A 24596-nucleotide genomic window follows, 5' to 3' on the forward strand; every position below is an offset into this window, starting at 1 on the left:
ATGAATCACACTTACATGTAAGAATAAGGATGAATTCAAGAACACCGAACACCTTTGAACCAGAAGTGATCGAACATTTCACTACCTTCAAACTACAGTTACAAACCTTTTATTAGCATCTTCTGTATCTCCGCATAAGCACAGTCTGTTTTGCAGTATCCATAATTTATTCTCACAGCAAAACACCGCCACAGCTGATGAAACTGTCTCTCCAGTACAGAAAGGACCCTCTAAACAGCCATTAATACTTAGCTATTTAAAAGCTTCTGCCAGTTAGGGTTACTTACAGGATTTACAGTGATGCCTCCTATTGTATTTCACTAGGTCTCCAAAATAACTCTACCTGGTGAGAGGCAGATTATTTCACTGCTTTGCCTATGCATAAAGCAAACCACATGCCACGGCAACACCTAGAAGAGGGTGGGGGAAGTTTTCGACAGAAAGGCGTGACTAGAAAATGTAGCAATCAGCTCAGTTACACGTCAGGATTGACTTGTTTATTTTTCAAGCTGTGCTCGGTAAGAAATCAAAGGCATCTGAGCCTGAGATACGATAGATTTTCTGTGGAAAAGCCAAATAAACACATATTAGAAAAGCTGATGCAATGAGTAGGCACTGTTTATTTTTTTTGCCTTCTTAAATTAAGAAATCATTTCAATGCTTAGGTTCTACAGCAAACCCTAGACCTTTGCTTGTGCACTGGCTACCTTACCTTGCACCAGGATAAACCGCCCTTGAAATCTGCTTCTCAGTTAAAGTGTCCCTTTATTCTGCAGGGAGGGCTGTGGTCTGGTGTTGATGTGTCCCAGCATAAGGGGCACTACCATATCATGAGAAAGAGGAGGGAGCAGATGACATGTATGGAGCAGCGTTAAAACTTTGCATTTTTTTTTTTCTAGGCTGCATTGCTATGTAGGAGAGTTGTTACCAGTAAACATCCACAAAACTAACCTCACGGCCTCTATTCAAACCTCTCCTTAAATCTCCTTCTTCAATACAAACACTCCACAATGGCAAGCTGCTGTGCTACAAAACCTATGTATCAGACTAATCATCGTTTCTTTAGAGACTTGCATTCCCTGTCATTGTTTATTATAGCTGTTCCTTGTCTTAGCATCATGCCACCTAGGAGCCCCAGGCATGGACCAGAATACCATCCTGAGACTCACAGAGTGAAAATCAGCTCTTTGTGCCAAAGATCTTGCAGCTTCATACTTAGATTTCACAGCACTGCATAATGCACCTTTAGCTATGATTGCCACTCCCAAGCATTACCCTAAGATGCACACAAAAATAATAATATTTCACTTAGGTGTTGCTGACACACAGGACTATATGGGACAAAATTTAGGAGAGAAGTCAGCCTAACTAGCCCGTGTGGAGCCCCCCCCTTCCCTCTGAACAGCAGCTTTAACCCTGTGAATGGCAAGGGAGAAGGATGCTCTTCAAACCGCAGCTCCAGTGCTGCATATGAGACCATCTTTGGTTCAGAGCCAGTTGAAACCAAAGCCCTGACGAAGCACAGAAGACAAAAGCACAGGAGACCTGCCCTGTTTGCCCGGCTACAGCTAAAGCTGCAGGCCTGCGTCTAAGCTGCCTCTGGGCTAGAAATGGTGGGAACTGATGCAGCAGAGCTGCCTGGGGCTGGTGCTCTCTGCCATGGCCTGGGAAAGCTATGCTTTCCTGTTATATCACAGCCATAGGGCACCAGATCCCCATGCGCCTTACACCTTGTCCTCTTGAGAAGGAATGAAATAGGATGCAGCCACTGCTAAGTCTAGGGGCTTTCATAGACTTAAAGCCTTTATGCAAAACCTGAGCAAAATACATTTAGCCAATTTCCCTATTACTTGCCACTTAGCCCTCATTCTTTGACACAGAACAGATAATCTCTCATTACATGACCAAGTAAGATCCCAACCTTCCCAGTGAGGTGAAAGGCAAGAGACTGGAAAAATAATTTTAACAAAATTTTCTAAGCAAAACACAGAACATTCATAGACTTTTTTAAAGCCGGAAATAATGTATGTTCTGATTATAGCTCACCGTGGTTGCTTCTGAGTCTGGTTTTTCCTTGATTTTCTAAAGGAGAAAAGCCAAGCAAACGGTGATCTGAACCCCAGAAAGGAAGCTGAAGTGTTCTTTTGTGCTTGAGGATTTGTGCGGGATGACATTTTTAATTCTTTATTATCTAAAAATATTATAAAAATTTGATTTGTTTCAAGTTCTTACTAAATACAGTATTAAAATATACATTAAAAGTTATGTCTTCATAAACAATTTTCTTTTGCTTACCTTTTATGCCAAGAAAATCCAGTTTTATTGACATTTTTGGACAGACTATGTGACATGCTGGTTTATAATGACTAGCTAGAAGACTAAGAAAAAGCTAAACAGATCTAAAATTTCAAAAAGTATTATTGGGTTTGGGTGACCCAGCCATAAGATACATGAGGCTGATTTTCAGAAAGTAATCAGCACTCAACCATTTGAAATCCAGAACTGCTTTAAAATATAGGCAAACTAGACATTTGAAAATTGAGGCACCCACAATCATAAGTCAGTTTCTTTTCGTCTTTGTAAGAAATATAAATATGACAACCCTGAATATACAATGGTTTAGTAGACTGTTATGTAACTACGTAACAGTAATTCAGACTAAGATGTCTTCTGTATCATACGATTCTTTATGATGGGATTCCCATGGCCACTTGAGTACATTTTTTCTGCTACAAACTGCATATCAGAACTGTATTTTAAATGCAAAATATCATGAATGATTTCTTTGGGAAAGTTATGATTTGATTTCTTCAAACAGAACATAAACCCAGTCTGCCTGTAAAGGCAGCTGGCAATTGGTGCGAAGGAGAGGATGAGTATTGCGCACAGATTAGGGAAAGAAACTGTGGGGTCTGCTATTAAAACATGCCACAGGAAACCGGAGGACATAAGGAAACAAGACTTCACTCAGGTATAAGGCACTGCATCTGTTTTGGGGTTTTTTTTCCCATTTAAAACATCACATGCCTGAGACAATACAACAGCCTGAAAATGGCTTATCCAATGACTGTAAGAGAAAGCAAAACCAGAAATGAGAGCAGCGTCACTGATAACAAGAGCAAGGGGCAGTATTCTGGACCTAGTCCAAAATGAAGTGAATAATTCATGTCATGTGATTTAAATCCTGTGTGTAATACACAGCTTTCACTTTAGTGACAATCACTGTGTATTACAAAATGCTGCATCCTTTATCCCTTTCTGAGCCTAACCTCTCGGTGGTATTGTTTGACTTGACAAAGAAGGTGACATCAGGAGAGTGCTAATAGGACTCTGCCGTAGCCAGGATGTTCTAGGGATGTAGACAGAGCAAGGCCTGCAGGTAGGAGTAGTACCCTTTATTAAACCAACTTACACAGTTGGAAATATCAGACAAGCCTCTGAGGCACACAACCTCTTCTTCAGATCTGAAATAGAAACAGCAGCTTTCAAAGTTAAATACCAGGGAACAATCACACAGAGTTTAGTTAGCTAATGCATCAGTTGGACCATCTCTGAAAGAGAAAAATAGTAGATAGCTATGGACTAGAGGGGATGTTGGGGGGAAATGGTCAAGAAAGATATCTGTTCTGTGTAGATCTGTAGTTTCAGGAAAATTTTTAGGGTTTCACTTTTCTTCTGAAATACATGACTGCTTCCAGTTGCTATGAAGCACAGATAGGAAGAGCTCAATGAAAACACGCAGAAATGTGAATAGAATAAAAGCATATATTATGCATGAAAACTATCTGGATGGAAGATGAAAAAGAGTACAGAATGCCATGCTTGATATAGAGACTCTATGCTTCTTGTGCATGTTCATTTTGTATGGGCAACAGAACCTGTGAAATGAGATCTCCAGAAGCTGCTTCCTGGTCAGCCCAACTTCCCAGATTTTGTCACCCTCCCTGATAATCAGCACTGGCATGCCTTTAGCCCACTGTTAGCAGGAAAAGTTTTCCACTGGTACAGTCAAACCTCTCTCACCCAAACCCAGATTACCTACTTATTCCAAATGTCACTTAGGTGCTTCTAGTTTCTTTAAGAAAACTAGGTAAAACTGAAACAGTTTTTGTACAAAGTAAACATTGCTGCTTTGATTGGGAAACCACCACTATATTTAGTATAATTACAGCAACTTCATCTTGATTAAGAAAGAAATTTTTTACAGTGACGACAATCAGTCACTGGAACAACCTCCCCACGGACGTGGTGGAGTGCCCATCACTGGAGGTTTACAAGATGCGACTGGATAGGGTGCTAGATAATCTCATCCAGGCTCCCTTTCCCACAAAAGGTCGGACCAGATGATCTTCTGATATCCTTCCAACCTGGGCTGTTCTATGATTCTACCTATGAGATAAGAATATCAGGGATTTTCTGTTGTGACTCCCAGCTGTGCTTTTAACAGAATCTGCTTAAAGAAATGTAGTCTTTTTGAGAATATATCTTTGGTAATACTCTGACATGAGAAGAAACTCAGTACAGTTTCAGAAACTCCTTAGCTATTACACTCTGAAATGGTCTAAGACATTGCTTTGGTGACCATTATTATATACATAAGGAAACAGAAAAATGCAACTCACCAGTGTTTTTCCTGTTCCTTAGCTGGTGCTCTAATGGTGGTTTTAGCATTCTATTGACATCAATGTAATTCTGAAATTTTTTTCTTTGTATTTCTTCAAACCATTCTCCAGTCACTCCTTGTAGCCCTGTTTCAGCATTCTTTCTCTTCAGAAGTTTGCTAGAAAGGAAAAAAACCCACCAATTTATTTTTAGCCATTTTAGATATTACAGGCACATCATTAGGAACCCTCCCTGTTGTTCCTTTAAGTATTTACAGTATATTTCTACTTACAATGACTTTTTAAAAGACACAGTGGGACGTGAGACATGATACATCCACAGCAATCACATAAAAGTTTTAGTGACAGCAGAATTCTCCAGCTTAACAATGAGATTATGTGAGCAGGTTAAGTGAACAACTCATATGCTTGCATTATTCTCTGCCTTGATGTACATCCTTCTTCCTTGCAAAAATGAGGTAATAATTCATAAGCATTGTAAAACTAATTGAAAGTAAGTTTAAGTTCAGCCAATAATCAAATTAGAATAAATAATATTCTTAACAAAGCAATTCTTGAAATATTTATTCACTCATTTAAGCAGAAGCAATAAAGATTATTCTGATTTTCAAGAGGAAGCTCACTGAGGCCCTGCCAGTGAGGTGCCCACCACACATTTTCTATGTAAAGGAGAATAATAAATTGTGAATTCAGCTAATAGGTATTCATGCAACGTGTTCAACGAGTTTATCGCATTTTCCTCTTTCCTTGCTGCACAGTGATTCTGCCTGTGTTTAATACGTATGGAAGCAACTAATAATGAATATGAATGTTCTGCCGTGCAGAGACGAAGCCTGAACAAACTACACACATATGGCTGCAACCGAGGAAGCTGTTTAGTAGCAAATTGAGGTTTTAGACCAAGAGGTCACAGGAATGAATTGTTTATCTGGACATAAAAGAACAAGGTACAGTTGCAAAGGAGTTGGAATAGTGCAATGGACATGCAAAGTTACTTGTTTTCAAATTACATTACACAAGTGCCTGAAGCACAGATGCAAACACAGCAAATCCACACCCCAACTGATTCTGGTGGCAACAGAACAAGACTTTGTGCACAGCCTGGAGATGTAATACCAACATTTTAGCAAGGCTTTCATGTAAATCCTCCACCTTAATCAGTGGTAAATCCCATGTCTAGGAATACAGATGCTCTCAGAGAACACAAATTATTTCGGTTATCAATTTGAATAAAAACTCATATTCTCTGAGGCAGCATTACCTCACAAAGCAAACTTAAAATTAAACATCTAGTCTGGAAATGGATGTATTTCCAACCGGAATTGATAGAGGGTATATTGTCCATACCAGCACCTACTGTTCATCTGGTGGCATCTGAAGAATAGGGGGGCAGGAGAGAGACATTTTTGGTAAATGAGTGACTATTTCCCTTGACGAAGATTACACAGACACATGCACGAGAACTAGCCATTTGAAGTAATTTTATTACAAAGGCAAAAATCTTAATCATCACAGATAACTGCCGCACCATGGGAGTGACTGAACACCGTAAATGCCATCTGCAGCATGGAAAACAGCCTAGCAGTAATGTGAAACAGGAGGAGGCGATGAACAAAGTGCTCTCAAGCGCCAGCTTCGTGACCTCACTCCTGTGGCCTTAGCAAAGGGGATCCGAGATACCGCACAGAGCCAGGCATGAGGTATTTTGGGAGTGGCTGCAGTCACAGCGGTTGCCCGGAAAACAAAGCCACAGCAGTTTTGCTGAAGTCCCGAAAGTAGAGACCGTCTCCCAGAATCCATCCCTGTGGTCTTCTAAAACCCAGCCAGCAGGAATTGGTTTTTCTCCTCAGAACGAGACAGACGCCTTCGGATCTCCGGGCGGGTTGGGCCGCCCGTTCCGCGGGGGAGCCGGCGGGCTGGGGCGGGGGCGCCACCTAGCGGCGGCGGCCAGACTCACAGCCGAGCGCCCGCCACGCAGCAGCCGCCCCCGTGCTTGTCCCAGGGGAGGTCGTCAACCTCCGCGCCCACCGCGGGGCAGCTGGCATCATTTATACATAAACAGCTGTTTCCTTCACATTTAGGCGTTCCAGAGAGGAGAAGAAGAAATACAAAGAACCACACTTACTCCAGCATCAACCGTATCAGGCGCCACACAAACAGGCCTTTCACCAAAAAACTGTATTCAAAATCTTGCGCAAACACTGACATTAATATTTGAACACTGTAAAGCCTTTAGATGCTTGGCATTATCTGTAGTCATTATCTGTGAATGTGCTGCTTTTGAATTGTGCTGTCATCCCCAACTCATGAGATAAACCCTTTAAATTGCTCGTATTTGTATTTACACACACATGCAGGCCCCGTATTGAACCCTGTATATATAGTTATGTGAGCACTGAATAATATTAATGATACATAATATGTAACTGCAGTATCGCATGACTATTAAGTAATTCTCATCTGTGATGACTCCCAGCCAAACCACATCATTTCCCTATATACCTGCTCTGTCAAGTCTACATGCTTCCTCATGATACTAATGAACGACAGTTGTGAACTAGAAGGAAAGCCCGTCTCAAGAAACAATTACAGCAGAAGATGGTATCTGCAGTCAGTATTGCAATGAACTTGCCTTTGAGGCAGCGCTATTGTTACTTGGATTGCAAATTATATATTGAGACACTGCTCTGTAGGAGTGTCAAAACACCTAATGCTCTCTAAACCAAATGTACTAATCCTGCTTCCCTGTCTGCTCCATCCGTCCTCCTCCTTTCTCTACAGCCACTTTGGACACTCGGAGCCACTTCCTTTTGAGAGGAGACAACATCACTGTGACTGGGAAAAGTACCTGTAAACTGTTACAGGATTAAAGGCAACTCCACTCCCAGGATAACTTACAGGAGACTGCTCCACAAATGGGATCAGGCAGCAATCCTAAATGACCTCACAGGCTACACCTCATTACCTTTTCCCATCTATTATCCTGCACAGCATCTAAACTAATGAATCACTCAGGAGCAATTCCTTTGCACTGTTTTTAAAAACATCTTCTTCCTTATTGGCACAAGGACATCCCAGTATTTCATATACAGACATCTCCAGGGAAAAGTTAACCTAAATGTTTGTATGTACTAGACTTTCATGTGGGTTATCATAAATATTGTGAAAAGAGCTGTAGCCTCCCCCTGCCACTTCCTGTTAGGATAATAAGGAGCTTTAATTGCTATTCTAAGAGGAAAGGTATTTTCTCTACCATCTTCATCCAGAATATAAAGCAGAAGACAGATGTATAAGGTAGTAGAAACTGGGTTGCCAAATAGGACGTCTGGGGACATCTCAGCTGTTTGCAGGGGACAGAGGACTCAATCCCACTTTTGCCAAAGCAGAAATTATGATTCCTAGAGATTTCAGCAGAAGCAGGATTTGGCCCTAAAGGACTCTTACGACAGCCCTCACGAGAGAACAGATACACAGCAACCACCTAGCACGAGGAATTACACCAGATGAAGGATAAGCAGACCAGTATTTGTTCCTCGGATCTAAGCTCTCGGTGTCCAAGAAGACAAGGCTGAAAGGACTGCAGATAAAAACAGTGGCGACAGCATTAGATAAAAACTACAGCAGGGCAGATAATTTGCAAAAACAGTTACCTAAACCAAGCTTATGTTTTTACTCTGTTTATATTCCTTATTTTGTCAGCGAGAAAAGGCTAGAGATGTTAAAAAATAGTGCCTGAAGAACCAGTTCTTTCCTAATTTTTTGCTTCCATTTACCACCTTCCCACTGCTTTATACATTATGCCACACTGGTGAACTGTGCATTTCTTTATCATTTCTATGGCCAGTTAATTTTCTAGAAAACTCTGGCTGCTATCACAGCCATGGGTAGCTCTAAAATGCATATGCAATAATATTTTCTTACTCATAGCTCCTTTTAATTTTATAAAAATAAAGACATACTTTCAAGTTGTCATCTTATTTGAAAAAAAAAGGGGAAAAGAAGCATTACTGATAACACCAAAAACTACCACAGCTGAACTAATTTGAAAAAATTATTATCTGCCATTTCATATAAAAGTATAATAGCAACAACAACAACATTCTGTTTCCAAGGTGCCAGAGAAGCTCCTGTGGTAGGTTAATCCTACCAGGAAGAAAAATAATGATACGTAGAGCCAAGATACTCTCTCCTAGCACATCAGACACACAATAGGTCTATTTTCTAAGGCAGTCTTTAGTCTTAGTAGCTGGTATATTTTTACTCACATTAAAGCAATCTTTTGTTTATTTTTCTCTCTTACTGTTTTCTGTTTGGCTCATGTCAATAAACCAAGTCAGCTTCATTATTACACGTAAAACATTATGCAGAAGTAGGTGAATCAGAGAGGAAAACTGACTCCCATGTTTTGGTTGCACACGCTACGAAACAATGTAAAAAGATCTAACTGAAAATGCACTTATTTTTTCTTTGGCTTTTGCATTTATAAAATTAAGCATTTCTGCAGTAATTCTCTGAAAAATCAAAGCCTCCTCTATTTTGATGAACAAAATGTTGTGTTGGCAATAATGCTTGAATCTAACGTGCTAGGTCACTGCTAATCAACCACTCATTTAATTTGCCTTCCCCCAAAATACTAGTTTTCTATCTAAGTCTTCATTCTTTTCACTTTTGTTATTATGCTCATTAACCCACTAAGTTGCCATCAGAAGATGTATTTGTCTGAGTATGTGACTAATAAAACTAAAACTGAAGATATATATGGGCAAAGAGGATGTGTCACAACAAGGAAGACCAAAGAGTGTGTTGGTTCAGTGTTTCTTTCTGACCGTGACCCAAATACCAAAAAATGTAATGAGAGGACTTTCACTGTCCTGAACAGGCATCAGGTCAGGCTGCTGGAGAGTCACCTATTGGTGACACCTCTGGATGGAAAGGAGTAACTGGAAGTACCAAGAAAGGTTCACCTGAGGGACTGGGGAAACACTTCACTGCCCAGCACTGAACTGTATGGGATCTGTTTTCAACCCCACTTTGATGAGCACTTCAAGTTGCCAGCTCATAATTATCCCTAAATATTTAGATTCCAGAAATGTGCAAAACCAGGAGATGGAAGCAGGAAGGAAGTGAAAAGGGAATGAATCTTCTCTAGTTTTTCCTTCCAGACTGTACATTTAATAGGCAGAAGTACTTTAAACACAAAGATACCACTTCTGCACATGATTTTGATATGCACCCCATAGTACCCTTTCAAGCAGCAAGTTGGGCTACTTAAGCAGATAGCTGCAAACAGTAAATGTCATTTTGTCCCCAGAACACTTTTCTGACAACAAACATCAGATTCACACATTAAGTCCTGTTGTGTGCGTCAGGGATACAGGCAGGGAATATGTGAGTTAAAGGCAGAACACCTTTTCTGCACTTACTGAAGTTCCCCCTCGTCGGCTCATGGGGAAAATCCTTCCATTTCCACCTCTCTTCTTTTTAATTAAAAAGTAGAAAAATCACAAAATCTGACATTATTACACTACCTCTATTCAGCAGATTTATTCTTATAAATTAAAGCTGATCACCTGCTTTGAGATAGCCTCATACGGTGGCAATATGTATGTTCATTAGACACAATCCGCAAAGACGGTTAGACTATCAGCATACACAGAACATTCTCATCAGACTCCCACTGTGTGTTGAATATTTCTTTCCACTCTATTAACTCACAATGTCTTTTGTGTCTACAATTTTTTAACTTAAGCACACTCTGTACAGTGGCTAAAAGTTACCTGTGTTTTTTCCCAAAGCATTAACTTCTCATATTAAACTATATGAAATGAATATATTGCAGATGACTTACTCTAACAGCGGTTTTCCTTCACTGAGTCCAACACTCCATTTCCCTTTGAAGCTTTTGTCTGTTCCCATGGGCAAGAGCACAGACTCACACTTTTCTTTGAAACAGAAACCTAGGAAATGTTGTAAGGGAAAGGAGAAGGTTCATTCTTATGGTGACCACATAACTCCTCTCTGCACTGGCAGCTCAGGAATCAGAAGTTCTCAGTTAAAGCTCAGAGATCAGGACCTCAATGACTGTCTTCATCAAGTTAACCTTTTAAAGCACAGAGCATTGAAAACTGAGATCATGGGAGCTGAGGGAGATTAATCACCCATCTCAAGCTATAACAATGCCTCAAAACATTACTTTTAATATGAAACTATTTCTTTAGCAGCTACCCTGGGTTTACAGTGAAAATGTTATTTCAGCCCTGCTGGAACAAATCGAAAAGGCTGTAAGTATATATCTTTTAATTGAGTTTATACATACTTAGAATGTGAAAGCTTTTAGTCCTTTGGGCAGCTGGTCAACAAGAGTGAATGAGGTGAAATACCGCTAGTAATGTCACAAATACAGTGAGCACGAAAAAGGGGAAAGCTCCACACTCAGAACGTTTTACAACCTCTCTGTACAGGCTGCAAATGACAGGTCAAAAAAAAAAAGGGTGTTACTTCATTATGCTGTCAATACTCACAACCTACCTACCAACATTATATGGTAATAACAAAACAAATCCATGATGCAATGCAAAGGAAGGCTACCTATCATTTTTAAAGTGTGTCACATAGCTTCTGAATGGTAGTAATTGATATCTCTAATGAGATGACTTCATTAATAGGAATTTCCAATAGCATTAATACATGCTAATAGATGCAATGGATATAATTCTCCATGCAAAGATTCTGATTTGTTTGCAGGGACAGATGCAGTCTCAATCCAAAAATATCATATGACAGGACTAAGTTTTGTGCTCCTGAATTTCTGTCCTGGAGGCCTTATACAGAAATACGGATGTATACTGTGTGTGCCACATGGTGGCCTGAAAGGCTGGGGATCAGGTCTTCTTAGGAGTCTCAGTAAATCTGAAGCTAATGATTAACAGCAGACATATTTACTCTTCCAGGGTAGAGCTGCTAGTTGATTGTGAGACCTTTTATAAATACTGATAGCATGCAAAGAGACAGCCATCTATGCAAGTAATTTACAGCTCAGCCATGCATTATAAATTTAACTGTCTTACAAAGACATACAATACAGATGCTATTCCTCATGTTATTGTGCGACTTTCTTTATGCAAAACTGTGCCTAGGTAACAATGTAAAGGGAAAAACAAGAAAACAGACACAGGCCAGGTGAGAACTTCAAATGAGGGGAACTGGTTTCAAATGAAGACCAAGGTCTCATCTCTGCAAACGGGTTTGTGTGTGATAGCACGTGGGTCTGGACAGAGCTCTAAAATTGAGAGGCTCCAGACAGGCTTAGATATTTGTACAGAGCTAAGCTTGAAGCTTAGGGCTCTCAAAATACACCTTTGCAATCTCAGATACTTGTACAGAGTCTCACATAGAGCTGAAGCAAGATTCTGGTCAACAGAAGTAAGACAGAAGGTCAGAGTGTACCTCCACACAGTTTATGTGTTAGTACAACACTACAAAAGCCTCATTTACATTGCTTTAAATTAAGGAAAGCAGTCATAAGAACGAAAATAAGCTCTAAAAGTTGACACAGTGGATGTTTTTCATCTGGAAAGACAATGCTTATACACATGTATATAATACACACTTACACAGATCCTCTACTATAGTAGCTTAGAATCTCGTAATTTATCACAGCTCTTCCACTAGAAATAGAAATATTATAGTATAATAATACTTCTAAATATAATATTTATATATATATAATTTTATATATACACATATAAACATATCTTTAAGAACACGCAAGTCTATAATGCAGGAACAAACAGACTGCAGAGCACCCCAGCCACACTGCTGCAGCTTTGCTTGGGTGCAGCTCTCTGCACTAAGACCCCTGTATCTAGAAATCCAAAGATATGGCAAGCAGAAGTATTGCAGTTCCTTGATTATTCCAACCACACAAATTAACCTGTGTGTAATTTATGTATAATAAAGTGCAAACAGACTGCACTTTCCTCATTTACTCTTAGCTTTTGTTTTGATGTGGTTGGTCACAGTTAGTATGGTAACAGTACATATACCTATTTATTTCTGGGGTAAGACTGATAAAAAGAATACAGTTTCACATAGGAGTTTAAAATGTAGGCATTGAAATACAACTTATTACATTGAACAGTGTTAACATAAATATCTAGCTGCAAAGAAGGATTAGGAATAGGTACATTGGCGATAAAAGGGAGACTAGGGAAAATATGGGCCCTCTCCGGAACGAAACAGGAAAGCTGGTTACCCAGGATATTGAGAAGGCTGAGGTACTCAATGACTTTTTTGCCTCAGTCTTCACCAGCAAGTGCTCCAGCCACACCGTCCAAGCCACAGAAGGAAAAGGCAGGGACTGGGAGAATGAAGAACTGCCCACCGTACGAAAAAATGAGGTTCAAGACTGCCTAAGGAACCTGAAGGTGCACAAGTCCATGGGACCTGATGAGATGCATCCGTGGGTCCCGAGGGAACTGGCAGATGAAGTGGCTAAGCCACTATCCCTCATATTTGAGAAGTCACGGCAGTCCAGGGAAGTTCTCACTGACTGGAAAAGGGGAAACATAACACCCATTTTTAAAAAGGGGAAAAAAGGAAGACCTGGGGAACTACAGGCCAGTCAGTCTCATCTCTGTGCCCAGCAAGATCATGGAGCAGATCCTCCTGAAAACTATACTAAGGCACATGGAAAATAAGGAGGTGATTGATGACAGCCAACACGGCTTTGCTAAGGGCAAATCATGCCTGACGAGTTTGGTGGCCTTCTACAACAGGGTAACAGCGTCAGTAGATAAGGGAGGAGCAACTGACATCACCTACCTGGACTTGTGCAAAGCATTTGACACCATCCCGCATGACATCCTAGTCTCTAAATTGGAGAGAAATGGATTTGATGAATGGACCACTTGGTGGATAAGGAATTGGCTGGATGGTCCCACTCAAAGAGTTGTGGTCAACAGCTCCATGTCAGAGTGGAGAGCAGTGACGAGTGGTGTTCCTCAGGGGTCCATATTGGGACTGGCGTTGTTTAACATCTTTGTCGGCGACATGGACAGTGGGATTGAGTGCACCCTCAGCAAGTTTGTCAATGACACCAAGCTGTGTGCTGCGGTCAACAGGCTGGAGGGAAGAGATGCCATCCAGAGGGACATTGACAGGCTTGAGAGGTGGGCCTGTGCGAACCTCATGAAGTTCAACAAGGCCAAGTGCAAAGTCCTGCACATGGGTCTGGGCACTCCCAAGCACAAATACAGGCTGGGCGATGAGTGGATTGAGAGCAGCCCTGAGGAGAAGGACTTGGCAGTGTTGGTTGACAAGAAGCTCAACATGACCCAGTGAAGTGCGCTTGCAGCCCAGAAAGCCAACCGTATCCTGGGCTGCATCAAAAGAAGCACGACCAGCAGGTTGAGGGAGGTGATTCTCGCCCTCTACTCTGCTCTCATGAAACCCCACCTGCAGTACTGTGTTCAGCTCTGGGGGCCCCATCCTAAGAAGAACATGGACGTGTTGAGGCAAGTCCAGAGGAGGGCCATGAAGATGATCAGAAGGCTGGGGCACCTCTCCTATGAAGACAGGCTGAGAGAGTTGGGGTTGTTCAGCCTGGAGAAGAGAAGGCTCCGGGAAGACCTTATAGCAGCCTTCCAGTACCTAAAGGGGGCCTATGAGAAAGCCAGAGAGGGACATTTTACAAGGGCATGTAGTGATATGGTAATGGCTTGAAACTGAAAGAGGGTAGATTTAGACTAGATGTGAGGAATAAATTCTTTACTGTGAGGGTGGTGAGGCACTGGAACAGGTTGCCCAGAGAAGTTGTGGATGCCCCATCCCTGGCCGTGTCCACGGCCAGGTTGGATGGAGCTTTGAGCAGCCTGGTCCAGTGGTCCAGGCACGGGGCCTGGAACTAGATCATCTTTAAGGTCCTTTCCAACCCAAACCATTCTATGATTCTATAATTCATGTGAACATTTAGATGCACAAATCCTCAGCAAAATGTCCCAATTTTTCCCTACTTGCTTTAATGCATTTCTCACATGAAATATGTAAGTTGTAAAACTCTTCAGACTGTCAGCTCCAGGAAATTAAGTAATTTTTCAATTTAAAACAAGCACAGGAAAGGTTGAACTGAGGTCAGTCCTTAAGTCTATATAGTCCTGTGTTAAAGTTAGGAACACAGAAGAAAATGGGGTCTCTGTGCCCAAAGCTTAAAACCCCATTGGGCCAAGGTCCATTTGATTTGAAAACTAGATTCAGAGAGCAAAAAGGTCTTAAAGGATGATTAAATTTTGTATACATAAAGCACTAACAAAAACTAAATTTTAAAGAAGAAAAGGAGACAGATGCATGCAACATTTTTCAAATGCTGTCAAAACAGTATCTGATACAAACCAATGAACATCAGCTGAAGTCTTGACATACAGCCCAACAAGCCTTGCTCTCAGCTCTTAGCCAGGTCTCTGCAAGAGCCACATCTACAGGAGGTGCAATTGCTGCATGTCTAGACGGACCCAAGAATCTGAAGCACCTCAGGGACCAAGCCCAGTAAAACTACAGTGCCTCGGGTTTCACCACAGAAAGCATGTGCTGCAGTCTTTGAGAGGATTACAAGGCACACGTAACATGAACACACCACTGGAGCACAGCTATGCCAGTACTGGGGGAGACATCCAGCCACTCTGAACATGAATCAGACATGTTCCTGTGCAACACTTTTTTTGACTTCCTGGCATAACCCATTTAGTATTTCTGAAATATGTGCAAGGACTTGAAAGTGTCGGGACACAGACAGCGTGTAGAAGCTGATAGCACCTGAAAATATTTCTGGGGTCCTTCGAAGGCTGCTCACTGCAGACTGATATTCATTCCTTTCCTTACAGCAATCACAGACAGTGCATGTTACACTTCACTGGCATTACCTTCCAGAGACCCAGTGACTCTACCACATCACTGGCACTACAAACAACTTTTAATAGACTTATATAAGAAAGCTGAGCTAAAGTGAGAGTGACCATACCTTGCTGATGCTTTCAGCATTTCAGACAGTTCTCTTCTCCATGCAACTCCATGACTCTTTGCTTGCTTAGTATGGGAAGCTGTCTTCTTCCACCTGATGGCCATTTCCTAGTCCCACTAATGTCAATTATTATTTTAACTTCTGCACTTGAATTGTGGAGGAGACAGAGGGTGTTGAGAGCATAGAGACATTACTATTGGAAAGGTCAAATCTGGGAAGTGCAGAGACTTCCTACAAGGTGACCCTTAACTGGGTCACAAGTCCATAGAAAAACTAACGAAATCGGGGTGTTCTGCATTAGCAGTTATTCCAGAATAACTCCCCACATTGACTGTCTACTCAGTAGTTAATGTTAGCTTGTACTGCTGTGCCTGACCTATTTATTCTTGAAGCCTGGTCAATTTATCCACATAGACAAAGCTCAATTAATTCTACTTGTGCCATTAAGCTTAGACTTAGAAAATATCTACCCATGGGCTTAACAGTAAGCCTTGGCTTAAATCTCATCAGTTTCAACAAGTATCTTCTTTTTGGCAGCCCTAGTGACATCAGAAAGTGGGCTAGATAATAATGACAATAATAATCATTATGACTTTCATTTTTACAGTATTTTGTCACTTGAAAATGCAAACATTAGTTTGAGTCCTGGCACAAGGCCTGTGTTTAAATGAGCATGGGGGAAAACGCCCTGAGCATGTCCCTCCCGCTCCCGTGGGTTTGGCTGCCCAGGGCCAGCTTGGGAAGAGCAGAGCTGGTGGCCTTAGAGAAACCTGTCATGAAGAGAGCCAGAAGCCTCAGCAAGGGCCATCTCTCCTTCCCCTGGGAGCTGCTTTTAAACAGAGGCTGTCTCGCTGGGCCTTGCCTCAGCTACAGCCCCAGATGCATCCCCAGCTCTGTCTGGTCACAGCCACTGCCACACTGACCCGGGCCTTGACCCCCAGGCTGACGTCCCCACCTGGCCTCAGCCTGGCCACCACACCCCTGGCCTGCCCAGCCATCATGGGGCCATGACTGACCCTGGTCACTGTCACCAAGCCTGACCCTGACGTGACTTCATGGCTTGACCTTGGCCCTGCATCATCACCACGGCCCTGCCCCGTGATCACTGGGCTGTGGTGGACCTGGTTACCCTCACCGGGCCTGATCCTGACCCGGACTCAACCCCATGGGCCTGGCCTCAGCCCTACTGTGCCGCCATGGTGATCGGGCTGGGGCCGCCCCTGCCTGTCTTGCTGGGGCGGTGGGATGGGGGCACAGGCCCTGGTGGCGAGGCCCTGCCCTGCCAGCCCCGTGGGGAGCCCCCGTGGCCCCAAGAACATGAAGAAAGAAGAAATACATTCAGTGCACTACTAGACAGGCTCTTCCAAACATAACACACCTCAAAAGGTGCTTCTGGGTCTCAATCTACTGCCACACACACCGCAGAAAACCCCCTCCTCTCAAACACAAAGAAGCGCAAAGCTTGGAGGAAAGGATTGACCTTTTGTTAACAGTGAAATTGGTTCACTATGAAAAGACAAAGACCAATGAGCCGGCAGCAATGCTGGTCCGGACCCTGCTCTGTAGATGTAAAACCGGAGTTACACCACAGACTTTGGTTTAGTTAGCCTAGATGCACAGGGCTAAAAACCAAAACAGAAAATGGCACACACTGTGCCCACCTGCTCTTCCTCAGCTCACGTGAAGCCCCAGTCCTTGACTCTACACACCTCCCCGCCCCCCCCCCCCAAATATAGGATTATTAAAAACGGGCGATGAGGAAAAAACTTGATATGCAACTTAACTAATTACCTTTGGTTACAGTACACCCACTTGAACAAGGGGAGTCCCAGAGTGGGATTACTTATGACAGTAATTGTTTACCAAACTGAGTAAAGTTTTTTAATCACAGTCTTCCCTGCCATTTTTGCTTCTATTTGCACTTCCTTAGCATATTAGCGCTTCAGGGCTTCAAGGACCTGTTTTCATGAGTGTTTACAAACCACTAAACATGCCGGTGGCACAGTATCAGTAGTAAACAATAATAGTATCTCCTCCACAAACAAGACACAATAGAGCACTTGTGCCCTGAAACATCCCGGGCGGGGTATCTCTTGTGAAAGAATTTCTTTATTAATGCTTTGTTCAGGGATGGAGCTCCACTGGAACAACAATATACCCAAGTGGTGCTGTCCTGGTATCCTGCCTGCTCACCTCACGCATGCAGCTTATGGGTATTTTGGGGTTGATTCTAAAAATTCTTTGTAATTATAAGGAGTTGGGCCCCTAATCTAGATCTCTAACATCCAAGAAGTTATTCTTAGTCTCTGAGAGGCTGCAAGAGGGTCAACAGGACTACTAAACCAAAATAAAGGCTACAATGTCAGACCCCTCAAACTGTAAGCAATACAAAAGAATTGAAGCACCAAGAGGGTGCTGAGTATGTCTGCACTTCTGCAACAAATGCCTTCCAAGGTTATGAGAATGGAAAAAGGTGAAAAAATATATTCCCCACGCAGCATTTTATTCCCACCTTCTATTACTAGACCTGTGAGAGCAAATGTCAGTCAGGAGAATACAATAAGGAATTACTTGCAACAGACAATGAACTCAGTAAATGATCTGCCGTAAGGCAGTAAGAACAGTTGTGTTCCTGTAACAAGTAACTACGTCCAAATGATTTGTTGTAGAGACTGTCTAGAACAAAGGAGGGGATTCATCTTTCCCACAAGAATCATATGCTGTTAATGGGTCACCAAGAGAAGAGCAGTAAGTGGTGCTGACTGTACCTCCCAATTAATTAATTTTGCTTTTCATCTTTATATTTGAGGATAAATTAAAACAAAACTCTGCTTTGCTGCCATTTATTCTCATTGTCATAGATCTGTAAGAATAAATCTACTAAATAAAAAAAGCAAAAGCATTAACCAACCTGGAAATAAGCAAAACAAATTAAAGCAAATGGAATGAGCACTCTTGTCTCCCAAAAGCTCCATTTCCCTTTCCTCTTTTTTTCAGTTCCTATTCATAGACAGTGGCTGATGCCTAAGATATGTTCTAGAGCTGGTAATTAAATTTTTTCCATTCTTCCTACTGAAAAGAGAAAAAATTCCTTACACAATACAGGCATAGTTGCTTCTTGAAACATGATCTAGCAGGTAAACTGCTACTCAGGGAGGTAGGTTCATTTCCCTGTTCAGTGGCTCAGTCTCTCAGTTATTTTCAGTGTCTCATTTGAAAGTGAAGATAACAGTATCTCCCTTTTTCTCAAGGATTAATAAACTAAAATGGCACAAGGCTATTGTATGTAGTCATAATAGGAGCATTATATAAAAGAGACAAATGTCCTAAATAAAGTTAATAATTAAAGAATTCAGAGCTCTTCTGCCCTTTTAAATACATTCTCTATTTATCTGTAGCTCTTCTGCTGTATCTCCCAACTGTTCATTTTTTGGACAACGTGCAAATGTACCAGCTACCTGTTCCCATGCCACAACCCCCTACCTGCTGCCTCTTTTAAGTAGCTGGCTCCATGTCTCCTGGCTCCTCTCGTCTCAGCTGCCTTCTCTGGGCCCCAGTGCTGTTCAGCGGTGGAGGTGCATCTCTGCACCCTGTGCTCCGCCAGTCTGAGGCATCAGAGCCCCAAAGCAGACTGGAAAGACACCTGCTTGGGCATTGTCCGCCTCTCCACACTCTGCAGAGGGAGGAGCTGCCTCGGAGATAAAAGGCAGCAGCTCCACCTCTGTATCCTACAGCTTCATACCCTATCGCTGCTGAGCCTTCCTACAGGGACTGCCAGTCCCTCTGCTACCTGCCAGGCTCTGAAGTGCCATCCTGAAGAGACGGGAAGCAGCCAGCCTCCCTTGTCACCCTGCCCATCAGCTTCTTGGAGAAAGGACAGAAAAGAGAAGCACCTACAGGTTTGTTAAACCTTCGGGACCTGGGGCTCTGCATGCAAATATCAGCTGTCAATTCTTTTTTAATTTCTGTCCCCAGCAGCTGCAGAACAAAGCTTGAGAAGATGAGCTGGGTGGACCCTGAAGCCTTGAAACCAGAAGTCAAATAAGACCCGGAATGTTTTTATGTCATGATTTTCAGGCCTATTTCATTATGTATGGAAAGTTGACCTGTGGTATTAATAACTGTGCCTACAGCAAGCATTCATTGTGTCCTTATGGAAACTGAATTGTTAGGGAGCCATCTGAACATGACACTGCCCTCTGAACATGCCAGATTCCTCCCTATCTCCTCCTGGGCATCTAACTGTGATTGAAATATTTGGGAGAAGGAACCTTCTTTCACAAGCATCTGCAAAATCATCCGTTTCATTAACCAGGCTTACTAAAGTAGCATTTTGTGACTTGAGCTGGACTTCTATCTTAACATTGCAATTATTATTATGGAAGAATGTATGTACATTGATATACAGACCCTATATTCCATTTTTTCTCCCACGTTAATGCTTATGATAAATGAAGTTTTTTCCAAGTTGCTATTATGAATAAGACTGGATTTGATGGAACAACAAAGAATACTGAAGCTGGGTGTTACCCAAGTCCAAAACTAATATGTAATTCTTCTTTTAAATTATGAAATACGTGATTACTAAGTTTCTAAATTATTTTCAGTGGATATAGCAGTGAACAGTCATGTGAGTTACACCAAAGCTGACTGTTGCTGCTTCTCTGAACCTGTTTCGTGGGAGAAGGAGTCAGGGTACGGCTGTTTTGCTGTTGGTGTTCAAAGGTACTGCTGAGAGCAGCCACGAGAGGGCACTGGAAAGGAGAAAACAGGCAAAAAAAATGCAGTCTGGGGAACCAGCAGCCCAGGGCACATCAGGAGCTCAGCTCCCCACCAGTAGCAAGAACAAATAAAGGTCCAACAGGTCACACAGTTCATTTCTGCATAAAAGGGAAAGCAATACTGCGAGGTCTTCCAAGCCAGGCTTAGAGGTGCGAAGCCTGCCACGGGAGCTGAGAAAGGGCCAATGGTACCCAGAGGATGTGCTGGGGCATCAGGAGGAGCAGGGAGGGACAGCACAAAGTGAGGCCCACTGCTACACAAATGTGCACAATTGACCACATAAGTCACACATTCCTGCTCCACACAAAGGCTACAGAGAGAAAGAGAAAGGGAGATGGAGAGGGGTTGTATAAAGCAACTAACCTTTTCCCAGAGAATGCCCCCAGTATGCGTTTGATTTCATGAAGGCGTGGGCTGTCTGGGTGAAGAGAGATCCAGTGGTTCTATCAAGTTTCCAGTGTAGGTAAGCAACAAGAAAAGAAAAAACAATATATTCGTCTGGAAACAATTACGGTTACATAGCTGAGAGCTCAATGCGCTTGAGGAAGAATTTGAGGAGGTCAGTATTTCATGCTGCACTGCAGTACATTTGTGTTTATGTGAAAATCAACTCCTCTGAACCATGGTTGTCATTTGTTGGACACCGTAAGCCATACAGGATGTCAGGATTCATCTTTTGATCTTACTTCTGATTTTGTCTTTCAAAATTAAGTGGTGTTAACTTTTTTTATATAACAAATGCAGCTTGTAAAGAGAGAAAAGCCCATTCCTGCTTTTTTGATTCCAGAGCTGTATCTGGGAATGGATTTCAGTTTTTCATTGATCTTTCAAGAGATCTGCAGACAGCTATGTGCTTGCTTATATGACATCAAACAGCACGGGCAAGATCAGCGCAGTCATTAGAACCTGACTTGTGGTCTGCCAGCAAATGCTTCATTCCCTCTGTCAATCCAGTCTAGATTGGTCTATACAGGGACATGCTATATTGTAAATAAAGATGATCACTGAACAAACTTGACCAGTGAGCCCACTGCTTATTATTGACTTGCTCCCTGGCCCTGCCCAGCTCCAACTAGCTCTTTCTAAAACCACGCTTAAGAGCAGTTCGGGGGACAACTGACTTCAGGGACTTCATGCAAAAAAGTAGTATTGATGAAACCTCTCCATCCGTTCCACAGCATCTCCTATATGCCTCATTTGATTGACAGCATACTTCAAAATCACACTTTGAAAGCATCCCAGGAGTGGGCTGCCACAGTGCTCAAGCATTATTTTAAAACTTCTGAACTGAAAAAAATGTGTACAAAGTTAATTATCAAAATAATAGTAATAAGAATGACATAGAGCCAAGGGGGCAGGCATGTGGGACCAAGAGGAGCAAACGCAATTTTGTTTAGAGCCTCTGAAGCTCACTGTGATCATATAGGAACTGCAGGATTTGGCCCTCCAGGGTGATCACTGATGTTATTTAGATTATAGTAGCACAGGGCAACACCACACAGACTGGAACCCGTCTGCTCCTGATGGGAATCCCCTGGCCTGAAGAGCTTACAGTCTAAATAAGACCAGGTAGACAAGCGGAATGAGAAGGAAAGTACTCTTATTAGGCCCAAGAGAGATTAAGAAACTTGCCCAAGGACACATACAAAGCCTTTGAGAGATCCAGGGTTTAACCCAGATTTCAGTACGGTGCCTTGATCATACACACTTCACCTATCTTCTGCTCAACTTCTGAATGCCTCTTCAACTGAGATTTAAAGTAGACTCCATCTCAGTAAAGCATCACCAGAAATGCCCTCTTATGCCATGTTTATTTTGACAGCTTTTGCAAAAAGAGAGAGACCACTTTCTATTGACAAAGTCCTAAGTACACAGAGAAACAAATACAAATTTGGGGGCAGGTAGAAGCATTGAGTTCAAGAGCAGGCTATTACTTCACCAGCCTCTCCACAGCACTGGAAGCCTCACTGCATTTGCTCCAGCTTTAGTCTCACCCAGAGTTTTACACTTAAAACCATCCAGCCATGTAATTCTCCATATCCAGCAAAATATTCCTCCTTTTTGGGGTCATAATGGGGCACATGGAACAGAAATTAATCAAAGAAAGAAAGAAAGGTAATGCCAAATTATGGAAGAAAGAAATCGTCACACTTAACTCAGTCCAGGTTCACATGCTACAGAAAAAGAATACAAGTTTTAGATGCAAGTCAGTGTTGACACATAACGTTTAACCATGCCCATCATAAAATCCACTTGACTGAAATAAAAAATACACAGTACAACAATCCACTTGACAGAAATGTTATTCATTAACATTCCTTCTATGTCTTACACAGAAGCATTACTTGTGAAAGGTGCCCACTTGTGAATCTGAGAGGACACTGCCTCTCACTTGCAAACTGCCCACAGGCTACCTCAAGTCTCATCTGGAGGAAGAAACGATAACCTTTAATAATAAACGGCTCATCTTCCAGCATAATCTTTATTAATTCCTTGACCTTTGCTTTCACTATCAATACAAATAGCTTTGGTCATTGCACACGGGGGAGATACGAGCTAGAAACAAGGTCGAGGCTGTTCTATTTCTTCATACGGCTCATATAAGATGCACGTACCGCCGGACGACTTGCGTACCTGAATGCAGAGGGAGTTCAGTTAACTCACTTGAAAGGGTCTTGTGAACAACCTTTCAGCCAGGCGAGTGCCTGGCTTGGTTTCCAAAAGCTGCCAGGATCGGCTCCGGGATCTGCCCGAGAGCCGCCACGTCTCCCTACAAGGTCCCGCAAAACTTCCCCGGCACCGTTGTCCGCCCAGGTACCAGTGTCGATTCAGGCTACGCCCCCTGCCAGCGACACCGCGGAAGACAGAAGTGGCCCTCTCCTCCTCCTCGGGGAAGGAGAGGAGCCACGGGGAGCAGCAGCCGTGACTCAGAGCCGTCTCTGTCACAACACGCGTTTCCCAAACGTCCCGATGCTGCAGATGCCCGGCACGGGCGGCTCCGGCGGCCCCGCAGCAGCCGGCGCTGGCGGCCGGCCCTCCCGCTCCCCCGGCGGGACCGCAGCCTCCCGCGCAGCGAGCCCGGCCCTCCCTGCCCCCCCGCGGCGCCTCGGCCGGCGCAGACCCTTCCCGGCGGGGCGGCCCTTTTCCCGCTCTTCTCAGCGGGGCGAAGCAGCCGCGGGCTCCGCCGCCGCCCCGCGCCGCCCGGGCTGGGGCCGTGCGCCCTCCGCCCCCCCGCCGCCCGGCTCCGCGCCTTCCGCCCCCGCGCGGGTGCGGTGGGCAGCGACGGCGGGGGTCGAGCCTGGTACCTGACTCTGTCCTTCTCAGCCCGCCGGAGCTCCGAGTCCCTCTGCAGCACCTGAAAAATGGCCCTGGCTTCCTCCTCCTTTAAAAAACTGAGATCTGGCCCCCGAGGCGCTGCGGTCATGGCTTGGCTTATCTCCGGGCGGGCGGGCGGAGGGAGGCGGGCAGCGCTGACCCCCTCGGAGCCTGCAGCGACAGCAGCATGGCCGAGCCCCGGGAGGACCGCGCACGCCGGCACCCGCGGGACGCGCTTCCCTCTGGACGGCGGGAGCCGGAGCCGCTGCCCCGGACGGCAGCACCCTCCGGAGCCAGGGCGCCGGGGCGGGGCGGGGCGGGAGGCCGGGACGGGGCTCGCCCTGTGCCTGCGCCCCGCCGCCTGAGTCAGGTGTTTGCGCTGAGCGTTTGGCGCGGTGTTTACCTTGGCGCTGCTAGGCGGAGCGCACGCCCGCTCAGGGGGACCTCTGAGGGACGGTGCGGGTCCCGCTGCGGCGGCGGCGGTCACGGCGCGGCTCCCGCCGGGCAGCCCCGCCGCGCCTCTGCCCGCCTGGCGCCGCCCGCCTCGGGCCCCGCGGCGGCGCCGGCGGCTCGTGTGCGGCCGCGGGGCGGGGCCGCCGCCAAGGCGCTCCCGGCGGCCCCGGAGCAGCGCGGCCCCGCCGCTCCGCCCGGGCGCCGCTCGGCCCCTCGGCCGCCCGCGGCGCCCGCAGCCTCCTGCAGCCTCCTGCCCCTGTAGAAGGACGTGCCTACAGTCTTGCGGAGTGGATGCAAAGCGGTAACTTTTCCACGGGGGAAGAACGGGGCAGTGTTTCATATTGACGCTCCTTTAAGGTTTTCCCGAAGAAATAGTAGAGAACAGAAGTTTTTGAGCTGGGCGTTACAAC

General features: G+C 44.1%; 1 protein-coding gene across 3 annotated transcripts in view; it reads right to left on the reverse strand.

The window, feature by feature from the left end:
- Positions 1 to 23997, reverse strand: part of EXPH5 (exophilin 5) — a 38138-nt gene extending 14141 nt beyond the window's left edge. Inside the window, exons 1-3 of one of the 3 annotated variants that reach the window (XM_052813076.1) lie at positions 23724 to 23997; positions 4623 to 4780; positions 2047 to 2191 (exon numbers count right to left, since the gene is read on the reverse strand). In XM_052813076.1, coding sequence (XP_052669036.1) covers positions 2047 to 2191; positions 4623 to 4780; positions 23724 to 23842 — 422 coding nt within the window. In that variant the 5' untranslated portion in view covers positions 23843 to 23997. Of the gene's footprint in view, positions 1 to 106; positions 350 to 2046; positions 2192 to 4622; positions 4781 to 19119; positions 19166 to 23723 lie in introns of those variants that run through there. The other 2 variants (XM_052813077.1, XM_052813078.1) reach the window with 2 other exon arrangements.
- Between the last annotated feature and the right edge of the window lie 599 nt (positions 23998 to 24596).

The sequence above is a fragment of the Harpia harpyja genome, chromosome 17, assembly GCF_026419915.1.
Source record: "Harpia harpyja isolate bHarHar1 chromosome 17, bHarHar1 primary haplotype, whole genome shotgun sequence".
Classification (NCBI taxonomy): domain Eukaryota; kingdom Metazoa; phylum Chordata; class Aves; order Accipitriformes; family Accipitridae; genus Harpia; species Harpia harpyja.